This window comes from Mirounga leonina, unplaced genomic scaffold, assembly GCF_011800145.1.
Source record: "Mirounga leonina isolate KUSES-001 unplaced genomic scaffold, KU_Mleo_1.0 Mir_507, whole genome shotgun sequence".
In the NCBI taxonomy this organism is placed as follows: Eukaryota; Metazoa; Chordata; class Mammalia; order Carnivora; family Phocidae; genus Mirounga; species Mirounga leonina.
In genome coordinates this window covers 5,968,112-5,988,057 of record NW_023270789.1, presented here as the reverse complement: position 1 = coordinate 5,988,057, position 19,946 = coordinate 5,968,112, and the positions used below count along the sequence as shown (strand labels likewise).

The 19,946-nt window shown below is 38.4% G+C and overlaps 1 protein-coding gene across 1 annotated transcript in view; it reads left to right on the top strand.

The window, feature by feature from the left end:
- The window catches only part of MAGI3 (membrane associated guanylate kinase, WW and PDZ domain containing 3), a 115,149-nt gene that overhangs the window by 47,339 nt on the left and 47,864 nt on the right, over positions 1-19,946 (top strand). The window contains exons 6-8 of the mRNA XM_034990279.1: positions 2,972-3,146; positions 6,460-6,539; positions 18,254-18,311. Of these exons, the coding sequence (XP_034846170.1) occupies positions 2,972-3,146; positions 6,460-6,539; positions 18,254-18,311 (313 nt within the window). The remainder of the gene's footprint in view (positions 1-2,971; positions 3,147-6,459; positions 6,540-18,253; positions 18,312-19,946) is intronic.

The window sequence follows — 19,946 nt, the reverse complement described above, 5'->3', positions numbered from 1 at the left end:
ATTGGTTGTTACATAAACAGTATTTTCAAGTCATTGCCTATTAAGCGAACTCTTTTACACAGTCATTTCAAATTATGTTCAGAAAAGTATGAGACATCATATAGTTGCTTTTGTTTTCCTCCAACATACTTCTGTCCCAAGATTGTAACTCCCTTCCAGATTGATTTACACATTGGGTGCCTTTTAATTTCTGTCACTTTTTTGCCTGGAGAATGAATCGTGGGTTTTATTCTAGCTATGCATTCAACAAATATTTATTGAGTACCTGCTAGGCTAGTAAGTGCTGGCATTTTTCTAACAGCTAAGAATAAAGCACTGAACAAAACAGACAAAAGCTCTGGTCTTCATGAACTTTGCCTTCTAGTGGGAGAGAAAAAAATTATCCAACATGAATGAATAGCATATGGTATATTAGAGAGTGCTAAGGAGAAAAACAAAGCAGAGAAGGAGAGGGATAAACAGTAGTGGATTTTAGATAGAGTGGCGAAAAGATCTCACTGAGAAGAAGACTTTGAAAGAAGCAATGGTGTAAACCCAAAATATCTGGGAGGAGAACATTCCAGCCAGAGGGAATTTTAAGTACAAATGCCCTGAGGTGGGAGCATGCCTGGAATACTCAGACAAAGGCAAGGAAACCAATATAGTTGGATACAATGTGGACAATGCATTATATGTGGTTGGAGCAGAGTGATGGAAGGAAATAGAATAGTGAGCAATGAGGTCAGTCAGATAATGATTGGGGGTGTGTGGAAATGCATTTATGTAGGATCTTATACATTGTTGGAAGAATTTTGCTTTTTAAAAAAAGAATTTTGCTTTTTATTCTGAGATGAGAAACCATTATAGGGTTTTGAGTAGGAGAGGAATATGATAAAACGAATTTTAATAGGCTCATTCTGGCTACTGAATTGAAAATAGGCAGTAGGATGGCAGGCATAAATAGTGATACTAATTAAGAGGTTATTGCAGTAATTTATGTGAGAGATAGTGGTTTGAACCTGATGAAAGTGTGACAGGGAAGAAGTGGCCTGAGCCAGTAACATTTGCTGACAGACTGGATTTGAGGTCTGAGAGCAGAGAGTCAAAGATCACTTCAAGGGTTTTAATTTGAGTATCCAGAAGAATGGAGTTGCCTTTATTGAGATGAGGTAGATTGTAAGAGGAGTCAGTTTGGATTGGAAAAGGGTAGTAGGAGCTCCAGTTGGGATATTTAAGCTTGAGATGCTCATTAGACATCCAAATGCAAATGTCCTTTTTGAAGTTGGATTTAAAAGTCTATGTCTGGTCTGAAGATGCATATTGGGACATCATCAGCATACAACTTGCAGAGCAGTGACACTGAATGAGGTCACCAAGAAAGTAACTCTAGAAAGAGAAGAGAAAATGCACACAGGAGGGTGGAGGGGCCTAGAAGCCAGGGGAAGAGAATGATCAACTATGTCAGATGCCACTGATAAGTCAGATAAGAGAGCCACTGAGAACTGATCATTGGATTTAGCTATGTGGAGGAAACAGGGTCATCCAATGAGATTAGGGCTGAGGGAGAAGTAATGGTAGATTTAAGAAGAAAAGTGTGAAATAGTTATCCAGGGGAGTGTCAGAGTGAACGGACTAAAGGAATTTCCTGTGATTATCATACACCATTAAATGCCCTCTTGAGGTTAGTTATCAGTTACATGTGCCTGCGTAGAGTAGGTGGAGAGATGTAAGCAGAGTTATGCCTCAGCCGGGCACGTATGCTGAAGTAAGGTTGAGGCAGAAGATCCAGTAGTGTTTGCAAGGGAGCGACGATCATGGCTGATCACAGAACTTAAGTTGCCTGAGTAGCACAATGAGGACATGGCGAGGGCACAGATGGGGGGTGAGGAATGGTGAAGGGTAGTAAGTAGCTGTATTAATGGATTCTAGAACGAGGTTGGATAAAGGACAGTGAGAGTGGAAGTACTATATGTAATGATATCTAAGGCGTCTTCTAAGATTCTCTGATTCCGAGGCATTGCCCGCAGTTTGGAGTTGTCGTAAGTTCGAAGTGCATGAATTGTGAATTCCCTAGATGGTAACCAAATTTTAGTATTCTTACCTACCTCATGGACTCTGGGACTCTCAAAGAATTGTGATATCACCAACAGAGAGTTAGACTTAACAACGGAAAGTCTATTGAGCGTAATTTTAAAAAACTAGTATTATGTTAGAGGCCTGTGTTAAATATATGTGAGACAGGTTGGTAGAGCAGTTCAGAGCGTGGACCACCTAGATTTGAATCCTGACTGTGTGTTATCAGCTGTGTGACCTTGACTAAATTGACCTCACTGTGCCTTAGTTTCTTCATCCATAATCTAAAAAACATAAGAGTAATAATAAATCATCACAGGGCTGCTGTGAGGATCATGAGTTCATATATGTAAAATGCTTCATGTAGAGCCTGGCCCATGAAAGGACCGTGTAAGTGGCCCTGCAGACTTTGCTGTCAGTCATACACTAACTGACACATATTCACAATATTCCCAATTGATCCCAGTGTTGCTTGTAGCTTTTTTCCCAGACTGGCATCAGAAGTGCTGTACTGGGTTAATGTCACTTAGCAGATGAAAAAAATGCAGTATATCTATTTGTTACCTCAAAAATGATAGCAGAACAGGGCGCCTGGGTGGCTCAGTTGGTTAAGTGACTGCCTTCGGCTCAGGTCATGATCCTGGAGTCGTGCGATCGATTCCCGCATTGGGCTCCCTGCTCAGCGGGGAGTCTGCTTCTCCCTCTGAACCTCCTCCCTCTCATGTGCTCTCTCTCTCTCTCTCATTCTCTGTCTCTCAAATAAATAAATAAAATGTTTTTAAAAAATGATAGCAGAACATGGACATAACACACACGGAAATTTGCAATAAGTGTTTGGCATTTTGTTGGAAATGAAGAGAGCTGTTTGAAGGGAGTGTAACTTTACCTGCTTCGCACGCTGTTCTGTGTTCAATGGCAGAAAACGGAGAGAGGCGTTCTGAGTCATCTGACTGGATGAAGACTGTCCCGAGTTATAACCAAACTAATAGCTCCATGGACTTCAGAAATTATATGATGAGAGATGAGAATCTGGAACCACTGCCCAAAAACTGGGAGATGGCCTACACTGACACAGGGATGGTCTACTTCATTGAGTAAGCAAATGTCTGTATCTCTCCTAACACACCCTGTCACTGTGAGGCTTGGATTACCATTGCTTTATCCTCATTCACGAGGCTTCCGTTTCTTTTGTCTTTCTTTAAAAAAATTTTTCATACAAGTAACAGTTGACTCTTTAATCTGATGATTTCCCTGGATATTTCATTTTTATTTGACTTGGATAAAGGACTTCTGGTTTTATAAAAACAGGAGGATTAAAAACAGTTTTATCACTAATCATGAAAAATGTAGGCATGGAGGGTATTTTGCCTTGATGTTTTTTTTAAACTTTTGTTGATAGATTGTCCAACTTATTGAGCATTTCAAGAACTACCATCCTGTGAAGGGAGGGCATATGTATTATCTGAGCTGAATATTTTCAGTTCTAGATGTATTCAGGCAATGTAGTTGAATAATATAGGAGGGAAATATCACTGATCCTCAGACTCATTGGTACAATATAAATTGACAAATCCTAATTTATGAGAAAGCACTATTAATGTAAATATAAATATATTTATAGAGATATGGAATACCACATGTATTTGATCAACCTAAAATTTTATATGGTTTGCACCAGAGAATAATAATATGACAATAATTTTTTGTAAGTTTCATTATGAAGCATTTTTATATTCTTATGCAACTATAATTCTCATCTTTAAAATAATTTGCACAGAGGCAGAATATGAATGTAGTGAAGTTACAGAATACAGCAGGTAAATAACAATTAAAATATTGAGAGCTGGACACTATAGTCAAGGAACATACACTTAAAAATGAGTTGGGGGGGGAAGACTTGAATCTGTTTCCTCATTTGGTCCCAAGTTCCACATCCTTCCCATAGAGTGAGCATCTTGCTTTACCAAGTGGAATTACAGTATTTAAAAGACATAGATTTTGTGTTAATTGTATTCTTTTTACCATACATGGTACAGTATTGATTATATTATACATGTACGTAAACATTAATGACAAGGATTATGCAAAACAGACAAAATTAGGTATACTCTTCTCTCTGGACAATTTGAGGGGTTGTTCAAAGGTAATTTAGACTTTTGGCTTTCATTCCGATTTTAGCACTAAATCCCCAAGTAAGATGTGGAGTCATCAGAAGTGGCTAGAGTATCTTCAGAAGCAGAGTATGAGACATTGAACCTGACAGTACTTTATCCTGTAAATGGGGATAAGTTAGTAAATTATAGAGAGAGGAGAGAATTTATAAAAGAAATGCCTTTAGAGTTGAACGTTATTTTTTTTTTTTTAAAGATTTTATTTATTTTTTAGAGAGCGAGCGAGAGAGAAACAGCATGAGAGGGGAGAGGGTCAGAGGGAGAAGCAGGCTCCCCGCTGAGCCGGGAGCCCGATGTGGGACTCAATCCCAGGACCCTGGGATCATGACCTGAGCCAAAGGCAGGCGCTTAACCATCTGAGCCACCCAGGTGCCCTAGAGTTGAACGTTATTAAAATGCATTAAAGACCTAGATATAAGACCTGAAACCATAAAACTCCTAAAAGAAAACACAGGGACACAATTTCATGGCATTGAATTTGGCAAGGACTTCTTGGATACAGAAACTACAGGCAACAAAAACAAAAATAGACAAACAGGACTTCATCAGACTTAAAAACTGTGCAGCAAAGGGAAGCACTCAACGAGTGGAAAAACAACTGGGAGAATAGGAGCAAATATTTGCAAACCCATATCTGATAAGGGGTTCGTAACCACAATATAGCTGAATAGTATTTGCTGCTGTAGCTAATGTATTTGATCTGCGTTACTACTGCTGTTAAATCACACGTCTGTAAGAAAATAGGTCTGTAGCCTTTAGCTATTATGTTTTGGGTATAGCCCCTATGGACATTTCTTTACCTTGGGAAATATTGGGTAAAATCCTAGTAGATTGCCTACATCTGCTAATTTAGCAATAAAAATTTTGGAGCATTGGAACCAAAGTTAAGCTTTTCTCAAGTAGCAATTTTGAATTTGGTTTAGCAAGATACATACATGATTTTTTTTTTTTTTTTCTAACAATCTACATGCTGCTAAGCCTCTTTGGAGTCCTGATCCTTTTCATGTTGCTAAAATCGATTTAACTGGCTTGAGTGTGGAGAAATTAGCACTTTGACAGAATGGATAACCCAGACTATCTAGAAACAATCCCAGTTTCTCCTATTCAGATTATCCATTATTCAGCATACAGAAATGTTTCTACCACAGTCTACCAGGTAGTATTATACCTGGCAATGTGTAAGAAGGGGTTGCAATGGCCCTAAGTAGCTCAGGAGTTAGAAAAGGCATAGAAGTTAGGATTAATTCCCTGAAACCATTGGCTTAATTTCCTAAGAATAATTAATATAAAGGATAGGGAGTTTATCTCATGATAAAAACACCAAGGAATGATACTTTTTATTCACGTTGTTATTCTCACTCTACTTTGATAATAACTTTAATTTGCATTTTGTTGTCTTGGGTATATTTTCCTCCATGGTGTTTTCTTTCTTTAATATCCTCATATTTCAGATGTTTATACTATACCGGTGTCTACTCAGCAGTGTGATGGCTTTGTTTTGGCACTGGTATCTACTGCATGGTGACACTGCTCCTTGAAGCCTCTGTGGTCTGCTTCATAAAAAGGAGTGGGGGGGGGCCGGGGGGGTGGGGGGGGCTTTTGGTTCTGCCTTCTTTTTTCTATTCAGTATATGATCCCTAGTTTGTACAGTAGACTTTAACTGTACCCATCATTTTTACTTTCATGCTGCAGAACTAGATACTTGCAGACTTTTTATTTCATGAAACTCCTTCATTTTAAAGAACCCTTTTGAGGGCAGGGGAATCTGTCTGTTTTAACACTATCGCCCGCCGTCAGCACAGTGCCACGCATCACAGGTACTCAAGAAATAGAGTGTTTTTTGAAGGGAGGGAGGAAGGAATTCAGCCAGCACCAAACAAGGTTTTCAAGGCAGCTTTTTCAACTGGATAATGCACAGTATGGGGCTCTGTGCCCACCCTTTGGAATATTTTTGACTGCTTAAGTCAGTGTCTGTTATTCTGTACTCGGCATTTTACCCCTTCTTTTAGTGTCTTCTTTCTCAGATTAGTGCCTCTAGGATTGCCTTCCCTGTATGGCAGTTTTGAAGGAGCAGATTGAAAACAATAGGATTATTGAATCAGAGGTGTGCAAACATAGCCTGTAGGAGATAAATGTGCAGACATCATATACCTTTGAGTCACTTTTAATCTTTGCTTTTGAAATACTTTCCTCCCTCTTTATTTTACTGTTTCTAATTGAAATCTTTATTCTGCAGCCACAATACCAAGACAACCACCTGGTTGGATCCTCGTCTTTGTAAGAAAGCCAAAGCCCCTGAAGACTGTGAAGACGGAGGTAGAGATTCAGAAATCTTTTATACTGTTACTTATTCACTTAATCCTTCTTGTTTTTCTTGCTTGGATAGTGAGTTTTCCAAAACCCTAAACAAACCATAATGTGCATAAGCACATAAGCAGTGGGTGGATATCATATTCAACTGACTCTCACAATTGTGTCATTGAATCTAATTTTATGAGAGACTTTATTTCTCTCTTTTTGAGAATTATACAATGAAATCCTTAAGAGTCTTAATAAAAATAAATTGCCCTTTTTTCACGTTTGTTTTAAAGAAAAAGTTTTCAATTTCTAAATATTTTAATAAATTAGATACATTCTTTACCACAGGGTAGCCTCATCATGGCTATTGAACCTTCAAAAATATATTTAATTTAGTATCACTAGAATAGATGTGTTAGTATTTATGGCTATTCTTTCATTTAGAGCATCAGTAGAAACTGAGTGAAAGTCTCTAATATATCCCGCCCCCCACCCCACCCACACACAATTTTTACTGCCTAGTAGAAGAATTTCTCTAAGAATTCTTAGGTAATAATGCTTGTTTATCTTATGTATTATATAGTTCTTAATAGTATAGTCTTGCACATAAATATAGACTTTACCCCAACCAAAATTGTTTGCTATGCCCTCTTGAATATAGAGTGAAGATGAATAAAATTTGCATTCATTTTGTAACACCATATCAGAAATTATTTACCTTGGTTAAAAATGAATGGCTGTGAATGAGTTTCAGATAGTCCTCCTATACATTGAACTCCAATCTATTAAAAAAAATTAAACAGTTTATATATTTTGTTCAGCATGATTGCAATATTAAGAATTTTTCTAGGAACAACCAATTGGAAAATGGAATTATTTTAAAATTGTTTGCAATGATATAAAAAAAATTAGATACCTTGGAGCAAATCCACTGAAAGATGCACAGATCTACTGAAAGATGCACAAGACACACTGAAAACTAGAAAATATCCCTGAAAGAAATTAATGAAGACTTGAAATAATTGAGGAGATACACTGTGTTCACAGATTGAATGACACAATGTCGTTAATGATGTTCATTTTCCTTAAAGTGATATCTAGATTTAGCACAATCCCAATCAAAATCCTCTAAGTCTGTCTTGAAGAAATTGATGAGCCAATTCTAAAATATATATAGCTCCAGTTAGCCAGATAGTCTTTTAAAAGGACAGAGGTAAAGGATGTAGGTCACCAGATTTGAAGAGTTACTATAAAGCTCAGTAACCAAGACAGTGTGGCATTGACATAAGGATAGACAAGTAGATCACTGGAACAGAATAGAGAGAATCCAGAAATAGATGCACACATATGTAATCACTTAATCTACAGCCCAGGTGCCAAATCAATTCAGTGAGAGGAGGAGGATCTTTAACAAATGGTGCTGGAAAAACTGGGTGGATATTCGTAAGGAAAAATGAACTTCAGCTATACCTCACTCCATACACAGAAATTAATTTCAGGTGGATCAAAGACCTAACCGTAAAAGCTAGAACCCTAAAGCTTTTAGAGGAAAATTTAGGAGAATATCTTCATAGTTTCAGGATTAGCAAAGATTTCTTAGGCCACAGAAAGTATGAACCATGAAAGAAAAACTTGATAAATTGGACTTAATAAAAATTTAAAATTTTTATTCATCAAAAGACGCCATTAAGAAAATGAATAGACAAAGTCGTAAGCTATGTGATATGTATCTGACAAAGGAATTATATCCTGAATCTATAAAGAATGGTTATAACTCATTAATAAGAAGACAAACAACCAAATTTTTAAATGGGCAAAATATTTAAATAGACATTTCACCAAAGAAGATCTACAAATACCCAATAACCACTAGAAAAGATACTTAATATCATTAGTCATTGAGGAAATGTGAATTAAAACCACAGAGAGACACCACTTTATATCTACGAGAATGACTATAATCAGAAAAGACAGATAATAACAAATGTTGGTGAGGATGGGAAGAAATGGTAACCCTGGTACAGTGCTGGGCAGAATATAAGATGGTACAGCTGCTTTGGAAAACAGTTTGGCAGTTTCTTAAAAGGTTAAATACAAATTTACCCTATCACCTAACATTTCCACTCCCTAGTCATCTACCCAGGGGGAATGAAAACATATGTCCACACAAAGACGTGCCTATAAATATTCATAGAATCACTATTCAAAATAGCCCCAAAGTGGAAACAACTCAAATGTCGACCAACTAATGAATGGATAAATAAAATGTGTAATCATCCAGTGCAATACTAGTCAGCGATAAAAAGGAATGAAATAGTTTATATACTACAACATGAGCAAATCTCAGTGTGTTGTGCTAAGTGACAGAACTAAAGACCAGCTACTACAGGATTCCATTTATATGAAATGTCTGGAATAGGCAAATCGATAGAGACAGAAGGGCAAATCAGTGGTGGTTGCCCAGTGGTGAGGATGGGAATAGAGATTAAATCACATGAGGGATCTTATTGGAGCGATAGAAATGTTCCCAAACTGGATTGTGGTGATGGTTGCACAACCCAGTAAATTATTAAAACTCCTTGAACACTTAAAACAGATTAATTTTATGATATGCAAAGTATACCTCAATAAAGTTGTTTTGTTTTTTTTTTAAGATTTTATTTATTTATTTGAGAGAGAGAGAATGAGAGAGAGAGCACATGAGAGGGAGGAGGGTCAGAGGGAGAAGCAGACTCCGTGCCGAGCAGGGAGCCTGATGCGGGACTCGATCCCGGGACTCCAGGATCATGACCTGAGCCGAAGGCAGTTGCTTAACCAACTGAGCCACCCAGGCGCCCCTAAAGTTGTTTTTCAAAATGGCCAAAGAACTTGGACACTTCACCAAAGAAGACAGAGGACTAGACAGGAAGGACATGAAAAGGTGCTCATCTTCATTAGCCATCACTACAGTGAGACGCATTCACGTTCCCTGGAAGGGCTGGAGTCAAATACACTGAGAGCACCAAAGACTGGGGAGATTGTAGAGCGGCTGCAACTTTTACTGGTTGGTGGTGATGTGGTGGTGAACATTTTGGAGAGCTTTTGGCAGTTGCCCATGAGGCCTTGTCTCAGGAGAAACGAAAACACATGTTCCCAAAAAGACTCCACCTGAATGATAAGACAGCTGTATTCATAACTCAAACCTGGAGCCATTCCAAATACCCATCCACAGAAGAATGGATAAACAATTTTTGGTATATTCATGCAGTGAAATAGTACTCCTCAGTAAAAAGAAAAAAACTGTTGATAATCCTCAACAGTCTCAGAAACTTGCTGAATAGAAGAAGCCAGACACAAAAGAATGGGTATTCACTTAGCCATTAATTAAAGTCCGAGAACAGGGAGACTCATCTATGCTGATAGAAGTTGGAAAATGAGGCGGAGAATGGGGAAGTGGGTGAATTGAAATAACTCTCTGGAATGATGAATATATTCTCCACCTTGTTTGGGGCGGCGGTTAGGAAGGCACATGCAATTGCCCACACTCATTTTTTCTTTTATAACTGAACGAGCACTTAAGATCTCTTGTATTTTGTCGGATATTAATAACATACCGCGCTTGTCTATAAGGCTTTCATCAGCAAGTTCCGTATGGTGAAATCAGCTACAGTCAAGGTAAACTAGAATATGTAATACCAGAAAATTTGACTTTTTTAAGCCTGTGAATGTGGTGTTAGCCTTCGCAGGCATGTCTGTCTTGCTGGTCTTCATGCCTTTTCCTGCACACTGATCATTCCAGTTCAGTTCTCTGCCTTTTCCTGTTTTCCCTTATAGAATGAATTTATTGTCAGAGCTCTAATTATTAATTTACTATAGCTAGCCCATTATTGAATCTCTAGTATTATCCTGTTTTGAATTCTGTTTCTGTATTTCCTATTGCATTTGAGATTTTTTAAATTTTTTAATTTTTATTTTTTTAATTTTAAAACATAATTTGTATTAACTTTATCTCCATAAACCAAAAACACGTAGAGACTTTAAAAAAAAATTGCCCTAGTAGCACTTCTAATACACATATTTAAAACTAAACTGACATCTTTCTTCTAAAGTCACCCCCTACCCATCCCTCTTTCTGGCATACATGCCATGCTTATAGTCCTCTGGGCCAGATGATCGGAGGCAGATTTGCTTCTTCTTCCTCTCCTCTTGCTCTGTTCCCTATACAGTTCCCAATCCCCGTTGCTTTTTCTTTTTTTCTCCATAGTCTGCCAATATATTAGTATGAAAATTTTCTAATATATAGAAAAATTGAGAGAATTTTATAGTAATTTGCCCACCACTGAGATATTACAATGAACATTTTGCCATTTTGGCTTTTTCACATAGCTGTTTATCCATATGCTTTTATATCTTTAAGATCTTTTTTCTTTTAAATCTTCCTCCATCCCTCCAGTCACCACAAACTTAAATTATTCTTGGTCGTCTTGTCCTGCAGTCATTTCTCCTCCTTCAATATGTTCTTTATGCTGGTGGTCTCCAAAATGATGGTGCTCAAATTATCTATTGATGTACAGGAAGAAAATGTTAGAACTTATTTTCCGTAATGTTCCTACTGGGAAAAAAAAATAAGTTTCTCTACTATTTTACATACAGATTGACAACGCGTTCTTTCTCATTCTGTATGTCAGATGATCACGTGCAGCAACCAGAGTGTCTTGAGGGAAAAGTGGACGTAGCTTCATTACTTTTGTCAAGGGCACTGTAAAGTTTTACAGTTCACTTGTGCCCAGTTAAGGGGATATATAGACTTTGTTATTTCGTTTTTAATTCACACACAACTGAAATGTGGCTTAAAAAGATTTCTGCAAAGATACTGCCTGTTGAAGATAATACAAATATGCAAGTCCAAACGAACAGTAAGTAAACAGCAGAGAGCTGATGCTTCATATACCTCATGTGAGCTTTTTAAAACCACATTGAGGTAAAATTGATAATTGTTCATTTCGTCTTTATCTCTTTTTTCCTGTTTCGTATATGTTTTATTATGTACATAAGTAGTAGGAGTATGGGACAGATATTTATGAATAACCATATACATCTTGGAAGTACATGTTAAATGTTTTGCTGATAAGGCTACATGATCCAAAACCTTTGGCCACATTGGCTATGAATCTTTCTAGAATATAACTGCCTTATACCTCTCCCTTGCTCAGATACCTATAATGGCTCCCTACAGTCACAGAATAAAGTCTAGTTTACAATTGAACCATATTCTGTATTTCTCTTTCAAAGTATTTTCTTTTTTTTCCCCCAAGTATTTTCATGTCACAAATATGACATCATTTTTGTCTTTGCCTCTGCCACGTGCCCATCTCTTCGGCCAGGAACAAGCCTCACTCGCTCCCTGTGTCCACCTGGCTCAGACCTACTCATCTTCCTAAGCTCAGTTCTAGAGTCTAATTTCTTTGTCACCCACTCTGTCATTCTCTGCAGGTCAGAATTAGATGTTCTCTTCTCTGCACTCAACAGTACCATATGACATATTTCTACTGGAGCATGTATTAACATTGCAGTGTAACTAGATACATACACTCTGTAGGAGCGATGATTTTGTCTCACTCATCTACCTATCCCTTCAGTAGAGGCTTAAATGTTTGGAAGGAGGGGAGAAGGAAAAGGAAGAAATGGAAAGAAGCTACTCTATCCCACAGATTATTTCAGTCTCCTTCTTGAAAATATTTTTTAATCTCTATGAAGTTCTGGGCGGAGGCCATAAATAGTAAGTCTGTCTTTGTTCACTTGTTGGGAGTCAATAGAGAAATAAGACCCAGGAAGCAGAGGGTTGAGTTAGAATGCTAGCTCTGCATCTACGTGGGCTTCCTGGTATTTTACCCCTGTAGGAAGCAGCCTTCAGCACTCAATCTCTGGCCTCTGATCAGCTAGGTCCTCCTCCCCTAAGGCAGGCATGGCAAATCAGACCAGACTGCACTCTCTGCAGGCAACAGTGAAGGAACTCAAGAGGCCCTGAGCCAAGCATACTGAATTCATTTCTAAAACTCTCCAGTCAGATAAGATAGACATTCTTCCTTGGAGAAGAAAGGAAAGGGGCTCAGAGAAACTAGACTGTTTCTCCCATTCTTTCCCCTCTATGGAAATTTGAAAAATTGGGTGAGTGTGTCCCCTTAATGCTCTTTACGTTAAAGGTGACAGTATGTCTTGGTTGGCCCAGGACTAACCCAGCTTATTCCTTTTGTCCCAGCATAATTAATAATAGTGTCCCCTTTTACTCTCAAAAGTGGACAGTACATTATATGGTCAACCTAAGCAACCACAGTTGCAGTTAGTATTCTAAGAATGTTCAAAACTTTTTGATAGAAGGGCTACTCTCCATCCCCACAACTGGGTATGCCTTCCTCACATCCCCTGTACTTACTGTGGGAACCCCACAGTTCGGACCCCTGAGCCTATTTGTTTGATGCTCAGCCAACTGTTACCACTTCCACTGTGCACTTGGTCTCCTCCCTGAGTGGGGGAAATGGCCCCACGGTATGCTCTGTCCCAGTACACTATATCTGACTTAACATTGGTGATCTCCACAGTGCTTTGCAGAGTAGATGCTCAGTAAGGGATAATAATAATCGGGCGCCTGGGTGGCTCAGTTGGTTAAGCAACTGCCTTCAGCTCAGGTCGTGATCCTGGAGTCCCAGGATCGAGTCCCACATCGGGCTCCCCGCTCAGTGGGGGGTCTGCTTCTCCCTCTGACCCTCTCCCCTCTTATGCTCTCTCTCACTCTCTCTCTCTCAAATAAATAAAATCTTTAAAAAAAAAAAGGGATAATAATAATGAAGACATTTTAAATGTAAGTTTTTGTAGTTGAAGATGCTTATTGCTTGCATTCTGCTAAACATTTAAGATCTTCTAGAAAAACCTTAGTTTCTAAAACTTGCCCTTTTCCTTCCTAGTCTTCTGATATTCAGAACCCAACTGTATCTTGATGCTATCTCTAATGGTTTAATTGATGTACATATCTATATTCATTCAAATAAAATAAGTAGTGTTTTGGTTAAATAGTTATCTTAAAAATACAACATCAGGAATCCATTTTATACCCAGCTCACCTCTTTTATGATGAAAGATTCCATTTATACTAAAGGCTAAAAAGTATTAAATGCTGATGGTATTGTGGAGCTTAGAGAATGATAAAAAAGAATTATCAACTGACTACCGCTCCACAATGAGAAAACAATTGCAATTCATATATTTAAATAAGAAAAATATTATTTGGGCAAGAGGAAACAAAGATAAATTCATTGGCTGTAGAACCAACCAGCTGCTTGATATTGCCAGAAATGGTTTTTCCTTTTTTTTTTTAAAGATTTTATTTATTTATTTGACAGACAGTGAGAGAGGGAACACAAGCAGGGGGAGTGGGAGAGGGAGAAGCAGGCTCTCCGCTGAGCAGGGAGCCCGATGCGGGGCTCGATCCCAGGACCCTGGGATCATGACCTGAGCCGAAGGCAGACACTTAACAACTGAGCCACCCAGGCACCCTGGTTTTTCCTTTTGAATCAGCTTTTGGGGAGAATGCTCTGGCTTCTAGCCCAGAGAGATATGGTGTTAGGTCTTTCCTGTCTCAATAGTAGATAAATACATGTTCTCTTGACCCTACTCCTGCCAGTTCTCAACTAATTTTTTTACAACCAAGTTTCAAAAGAAAAAAAAAAAAAAGAAAAAGAAAGTCATCTCTTCTTGAGGACTTCACCTCCTGTTTTCCCTCCCACTACTACAATATGCTGACTTTTGCCCCCTATCTTTTCAGTGAAAGTGCTTGTCTTAAGGTCATGAATAGCCTCCTGTTTGCCAGATTTGATGGTCTCTTTTCAGCCCTTTCGTTCTCATAGCTTTACAGAGCATGTATTAGTGTTGACCACACTCTCCTCCCCTGTCTTCTTTGACACCCTTTCCCCTGACTATTCTTACTTTCTCCATCTGCTCCTTAAATTGTGAACAGTCCTGAGGTTCTGTTCTCTACCTTATTCTGTTCACAATTTATCCTAGTGATCTTGTCCACTGCTGTGGCTTTTTTTTTTTTTCTTAAGATTTTATTTTTTTATTTGAGAGAGCGAGAGATAGCACATGAGCAGGGGTGAGAGAGGGGCAGAGGGAGAGGGAGAAGCAGACTCCCTGCTGAGCAGGAAGCCAGATGCAGGGCTCTATCCCAGGACCTGGAGATCATGACCTGAGCTGAAGGCAGATGCTTAACTGACTGAGCCACCCAGGCACCCCTGCTGTGGCTTGTATTCATTTATTTTTTAAATTTAATTTAATTTTATTATGTCATGTTAGTCACCATACAGTACATCATTAGTTTTTGATGTAGTGATCCATGATTCATTGTTTGCCTATAAGACCCAGTGCTCCATGCTCTGCTGTGGCTTTTAAACGCACTGTCTCTCAAATTCTTATCTTCCCACATTGCTCTTTTGAAGACCAGGTTTCTGTTTCCATGAAATTATGAGATATGTCTGCCAGGATGTTCCATAGACCCCTCAAATGTGTTACCTTCCAAACTGAGCTCAGTCTTCTGTATACCCTCCCCTTCTGCCCTCAACAGTGACGTCACATCCTCCCAGTTCGATGGGCCCCAGCTGGTTCCCATCCTCAAATTTCTCCTCACCGTATCCTCCTCATTTTGTTCTCTCAGTTCTGACTTTTAAATGCTTGCCATCTCTTGAGTGTCCACTGGTGCTGAGGCCTGTACTAGGCACTTTTTACATATTATTTGTCCCCTAAATGCCTTTAAATCCAAATTAATACTGCTTTCCTATTCCCAGAGCTATTCTCATGGTAGGTATTCAGTCAATATTTGATAACGTACCCGTTTCATGCCAGAAGAGCCAGGAACCTGGGAATCATTTTGGCCTCCTCTTCTTTTTTCCTCCTTCAGGCTTCATGGTCATCACTGAGTCCTGTTACTCTGACTTCTATAAACATTCTCTCTCTCCGTTCCATCTACCACTGCCTTAGTTCTGGCCTTCGTGACTCCTTGTCTAGGCTATTATCCATTTTCTTATTTGTCTGTCTTTATTCTCCATGCCATCTATTCCATCCTCTGTTACTGCTGCCCATAATCTTTCTCAAATATAAATTTAATTTTGCCTTTGTCGAGCATAATCGGTTCCACCGTCATCTAAATAAAGATCACAATCCTTAACTGGCACTCCTTGTGATTTGGTACTTGCTTATAAGATAAGCACCTTGCATACAACCTTCACTCCAGTCCTATCAAATTATTTGTAATTACTGAAAATGCCACCCATTCTTAACCCCTCAGCGCTCTTTGACCTGTTGGAATGGCCCCCTTCTCCCCATTTCCAAATCATCCTTTAAGACTGCTCAAACATCACCCTCTTTTAGAAGGCTTTCTTGCTAGTTTACCAGGCAAGTGATGTCATTCCTCTGCACACCACCCCCCCAGAAGCTGGTGTTTATCTTTATTATGTAATTTATCTTTTCTGCCTTTCTGCTTAGACTGTGAACTTTTTGAGTTCAAGAACTGTGTTGTGTTTCTAATTATTCTTGCATAAGGAAGAAGAAAAGAGGAAGAGAGAGAGGAAAAAAAGGGAAGGAAGCCAGTGAATTAATTGACACACTGGATAGTGTATAAAATTGCTGGGTGTTTTAGTTTTGCTTTTATTAACTTTATTTTGAATGGGCAAATAATAACCACTTCTTTATCTCGTTAATCTGCCCTGCAGAAAACTGGCTAATGCTATCAGTGGTAAAGGATTAAAGCCATAACTAAAAGTAACCCAGAAGATAAATTACCATTTTATTTACTCGCCTAAAAAAAGGGATGTGCTTTATCTGTTATGTGCTAATTAAAATGCTGAAGCAACTTCCAGATGAATGCTGAAATATATTTATGTTGATCTTTTATCCTTATTAAGTATTAATACATTCTTTTTAGTGAGTTTTTTAGATACCAGATGGTTTCTACAGTTCTTGTAGCTCTCCAAACTTCTAAAGACATAGGATAAATCCAGTTGTGGTGCAGTAATAGGATCCATCCTCACTCAGCACTACTCAATTCCCATGCTATTTCAAGAAACTCTCTATTACAGAAAAAAATCTCTTTCATGGAGGATCCTTAATGGTAACGCTTTGGTAATATTATTAAAGAACATGTTTTTTACAGATATAATCCAGCAAATACTCTTCTCCCCATAACAGTTACCTGATCATAAAATATTATACCTGCTGAATTGACAGTTACTTGCTTCACAGCTGCGGAGGATCAAAGTGAACTGAAGTGTGTCCCAGTTCTTCGCAGCTGTTTTATTCTGTTTTCACATAGCCATTTTCAACTGTTTCCGTCTTTTCCACCTTAGACATTTCAGCCAGGTCCTTCAAAGGAAAAACCACAAAAACCCACCAAGCTTCAAAACCACCAATCAATCAATACACACACACACACAGGCAGAAAAATATGATGGAAAAAAAGGGGTGAAGGTGATTCAGAGCTTTCATCAAGAGGCTAGTCATTTATTCTCTCCTTTTATTCTAAATGTGAAGTAATTTTATTGGAGCATAACAGTTTGTATAGCTTGTCAGCTTCATCACAATGACATTTTTACTTACAAAGTCAGTGCATCGAAGCTGCGGCTAAGTAGGAGAGAATAAATCTTTGGATATAATCTAAGCCTATTTGCTGTCTAGCATATATTGCATGTGTGTGTGCGTTTCATCCTCGGAGGAAAACACTTTAAAAGAAATTGAAAATGAAAGTATGGACCATCATAGTGTATAACTGTGGGTTTAAAAAAAAAACTCCTTCTTGCTGGGCTCCTATGTATAAATTGTTAGCACTAAAACCACCTGCTAAGAACATTCCTGCCAACTTAATCCATGTCTAATAAAATGATTCTTCTGAAGCCTTAACTTGGAAAACAGAGTGGGAAGGAAACGAGGATTCTTTCTTGAGAGGGTCAGTTTCTATTGGAGAGACCAGATTTTTTTTTTTTTTTTAAGCTATCAGAAATTCAGCTACCTTCAGTTTTTCTTGGTATATTTCATTGGTCAGTTACCTGGAATGAGTAATATGTAATAATCCTATGTAAGATATTTCTTTGTTACCAGACACAAATATGGATTCTACACAAGGCACTATGGTAGTTATTCCACATTTTCCTCCCAAAACTCAAGTCAAGTTCAGGCAAGGGAGAGTAGGTATTTTCTTAGATTTTAAGGAAAACTCAGTTGCTTACCTGAAATGAAAAAAATCCAAGGCTGGACTTTTTTTACGGGGAGGAGTGGGGCAGAATAACAGAAATAATTGAGAAGTCTTATTTATACATGGAAAAATGGAACAAGTAGCTGCTGCTTGTACTGAGCTGGAGGGTTAAGTGTGTCTTGCACCGGCAATATCAAGCTGTTTAAATGAAGGATCTACACCAGATGATTTTTTAAATAATTAACATTTTTATGGCTTCTGATTCAGGTAAACACTTTTGAGTTGAATGTCATCTTTTGTCCTGGGCTCCTAATTACTTGCTGAGACACTCACTAGCTATTGAAGAAGCCACGCAAACTCAAACCGTATTTGTTGTTTGAAAGCGAGTCCTCAGCTTTCTGCCAGTCTCCCAAATATGAGTGTCATGAAATAAAAGACACTGAAATTCACTCGTGGTGAATTCTTCTCTGTTGGTTTCAAATCTGGCTTTTTACTCCATTTCCTTTTTTTTTTTTTCCAGAACTTCCTTATGGCTGGGAGAAAATAGAGGACCCTCAGTATGGGACATACTATGTCGAGTAAGTTTGTTACCTCAGTTACTATTCTCCCAAACGTTTTCCCTTCACTGTACAGCTTTAGGGAATCACCCGAATACAACACTTCATGTTTCCACAATCCAGCTTTCAAGTTTTTCCACTAGAGGAATTAGAGGTAGGGGCAGTGAGCATTTACTTCAGTGGGTCTGGGCTCCCCAGAAGTTGGCTTTGAAGTAAATAGAGCAAGAGGGAAGTTACCACGCTGATGAATAGCTGGAAGTGGTTACCATTACTACCTCGGCATCTAAAGAGAAAAATAGTATATAGAAAACTGTGAAATGAGGGCATGGACTAGATGAAATGTTAAGGTCACTTCCAACACCACAGACAGCTATTTGGTCATGAAGGCCTCGAAAGCACTCTAAGGGCAGTGAACCATAATGATCCAAAGTTTTGGAGTACAGGATTAGAAGTGTACTGTTTTTCAGGGCGTTAATCAAGGAACACTTTCGGGGGAAGAGAGTTGCTTCTTACACAGCTGTTATGGTTAAATTTAAACATAAGTATATGTCGGAGTGGAGCACCGAACACCTGCCTGTGTTAGAGAAATCAGTGTCCTCGGATTTTTCTTTCCCTTTTCTTCATTTATCCAATTGCGATGTTGTTATGATAAGGGATTGCTTTCTTTCCAAATGCTATAGGTAGAATTTTGACCTCAGGCAAATAACTGCCATCAGAAATGTTGCTACTATGTACCTAGAAACTAGGAGTCTGGACCTACTGCTGAGGTAGTGAAGGCCAAATATCATTACCTGAAAAAGTAGCAAACATGGGAATCTTCTAGTTTTATGGTTGCTTATTAATTTTTCATCAATTTTTGGGTGTAAACAAATGCCCTTTCCTAGTATTTATCCCTATAGTAAGTATCTCTGACTCCTGTTGTAACTCTGGTCTTTTTCTTTTAACGAAGTATCGTTGACACACAATGTCCCATTTGTTTCACGTGTACATCTAGTCTTTATTCTGATGTGTAGATTGTTCTTTGAGTCCCTGTGGCTAGAGTTTTGGAATGATTTCTTAAAATCTAACTTGAACCCTAGGAAAACAACTCAGTTTGACCCTTAGGTATATAACTTCACAGTGTCAACACTTTGGTTCCTTTGGAAGGCTCTGCTAATTTTATTTTCATTGTGTTAATGTCTTGCTGGTAGTGTCATGTGAAAAGTAGATAGCAGCTCTTTCACTGCTGTTGTTGTTTTTTTCTAAAGCATATTTAGTTAAAATAAAGAAACAATCATTTCTCAGTCAAAGGACTATTGGCGGGCCAACTGGAAAGGTTTTGTGGGATTTTCCCCCCTCGCTGTTTAGTCTGTTTAAATTTGGCTTCAGTAAACTATTAATTGCCATTGACACTGCTGAACATTTCTGCAGTAATGATTCTCATTCTCTTATTGTCCATTCCAAGTAAATTTGAATACATGGTCAAGAGGTGAAAGTTGTTTGCCTGTTATAAAATCTTGGGCTAAATGATCTGGTTCTCATTAAGCAAAGATATCATATTGAAGCAACTTCAGGGCGAATCCTGAAGTGACCTGCTCCCAGGTCATGGAGTGTGTGTAAAATAGCCTGAATTAGGGGCAACAGCCGCAGCAACATGATTTTGTGTGATTGTTCCCA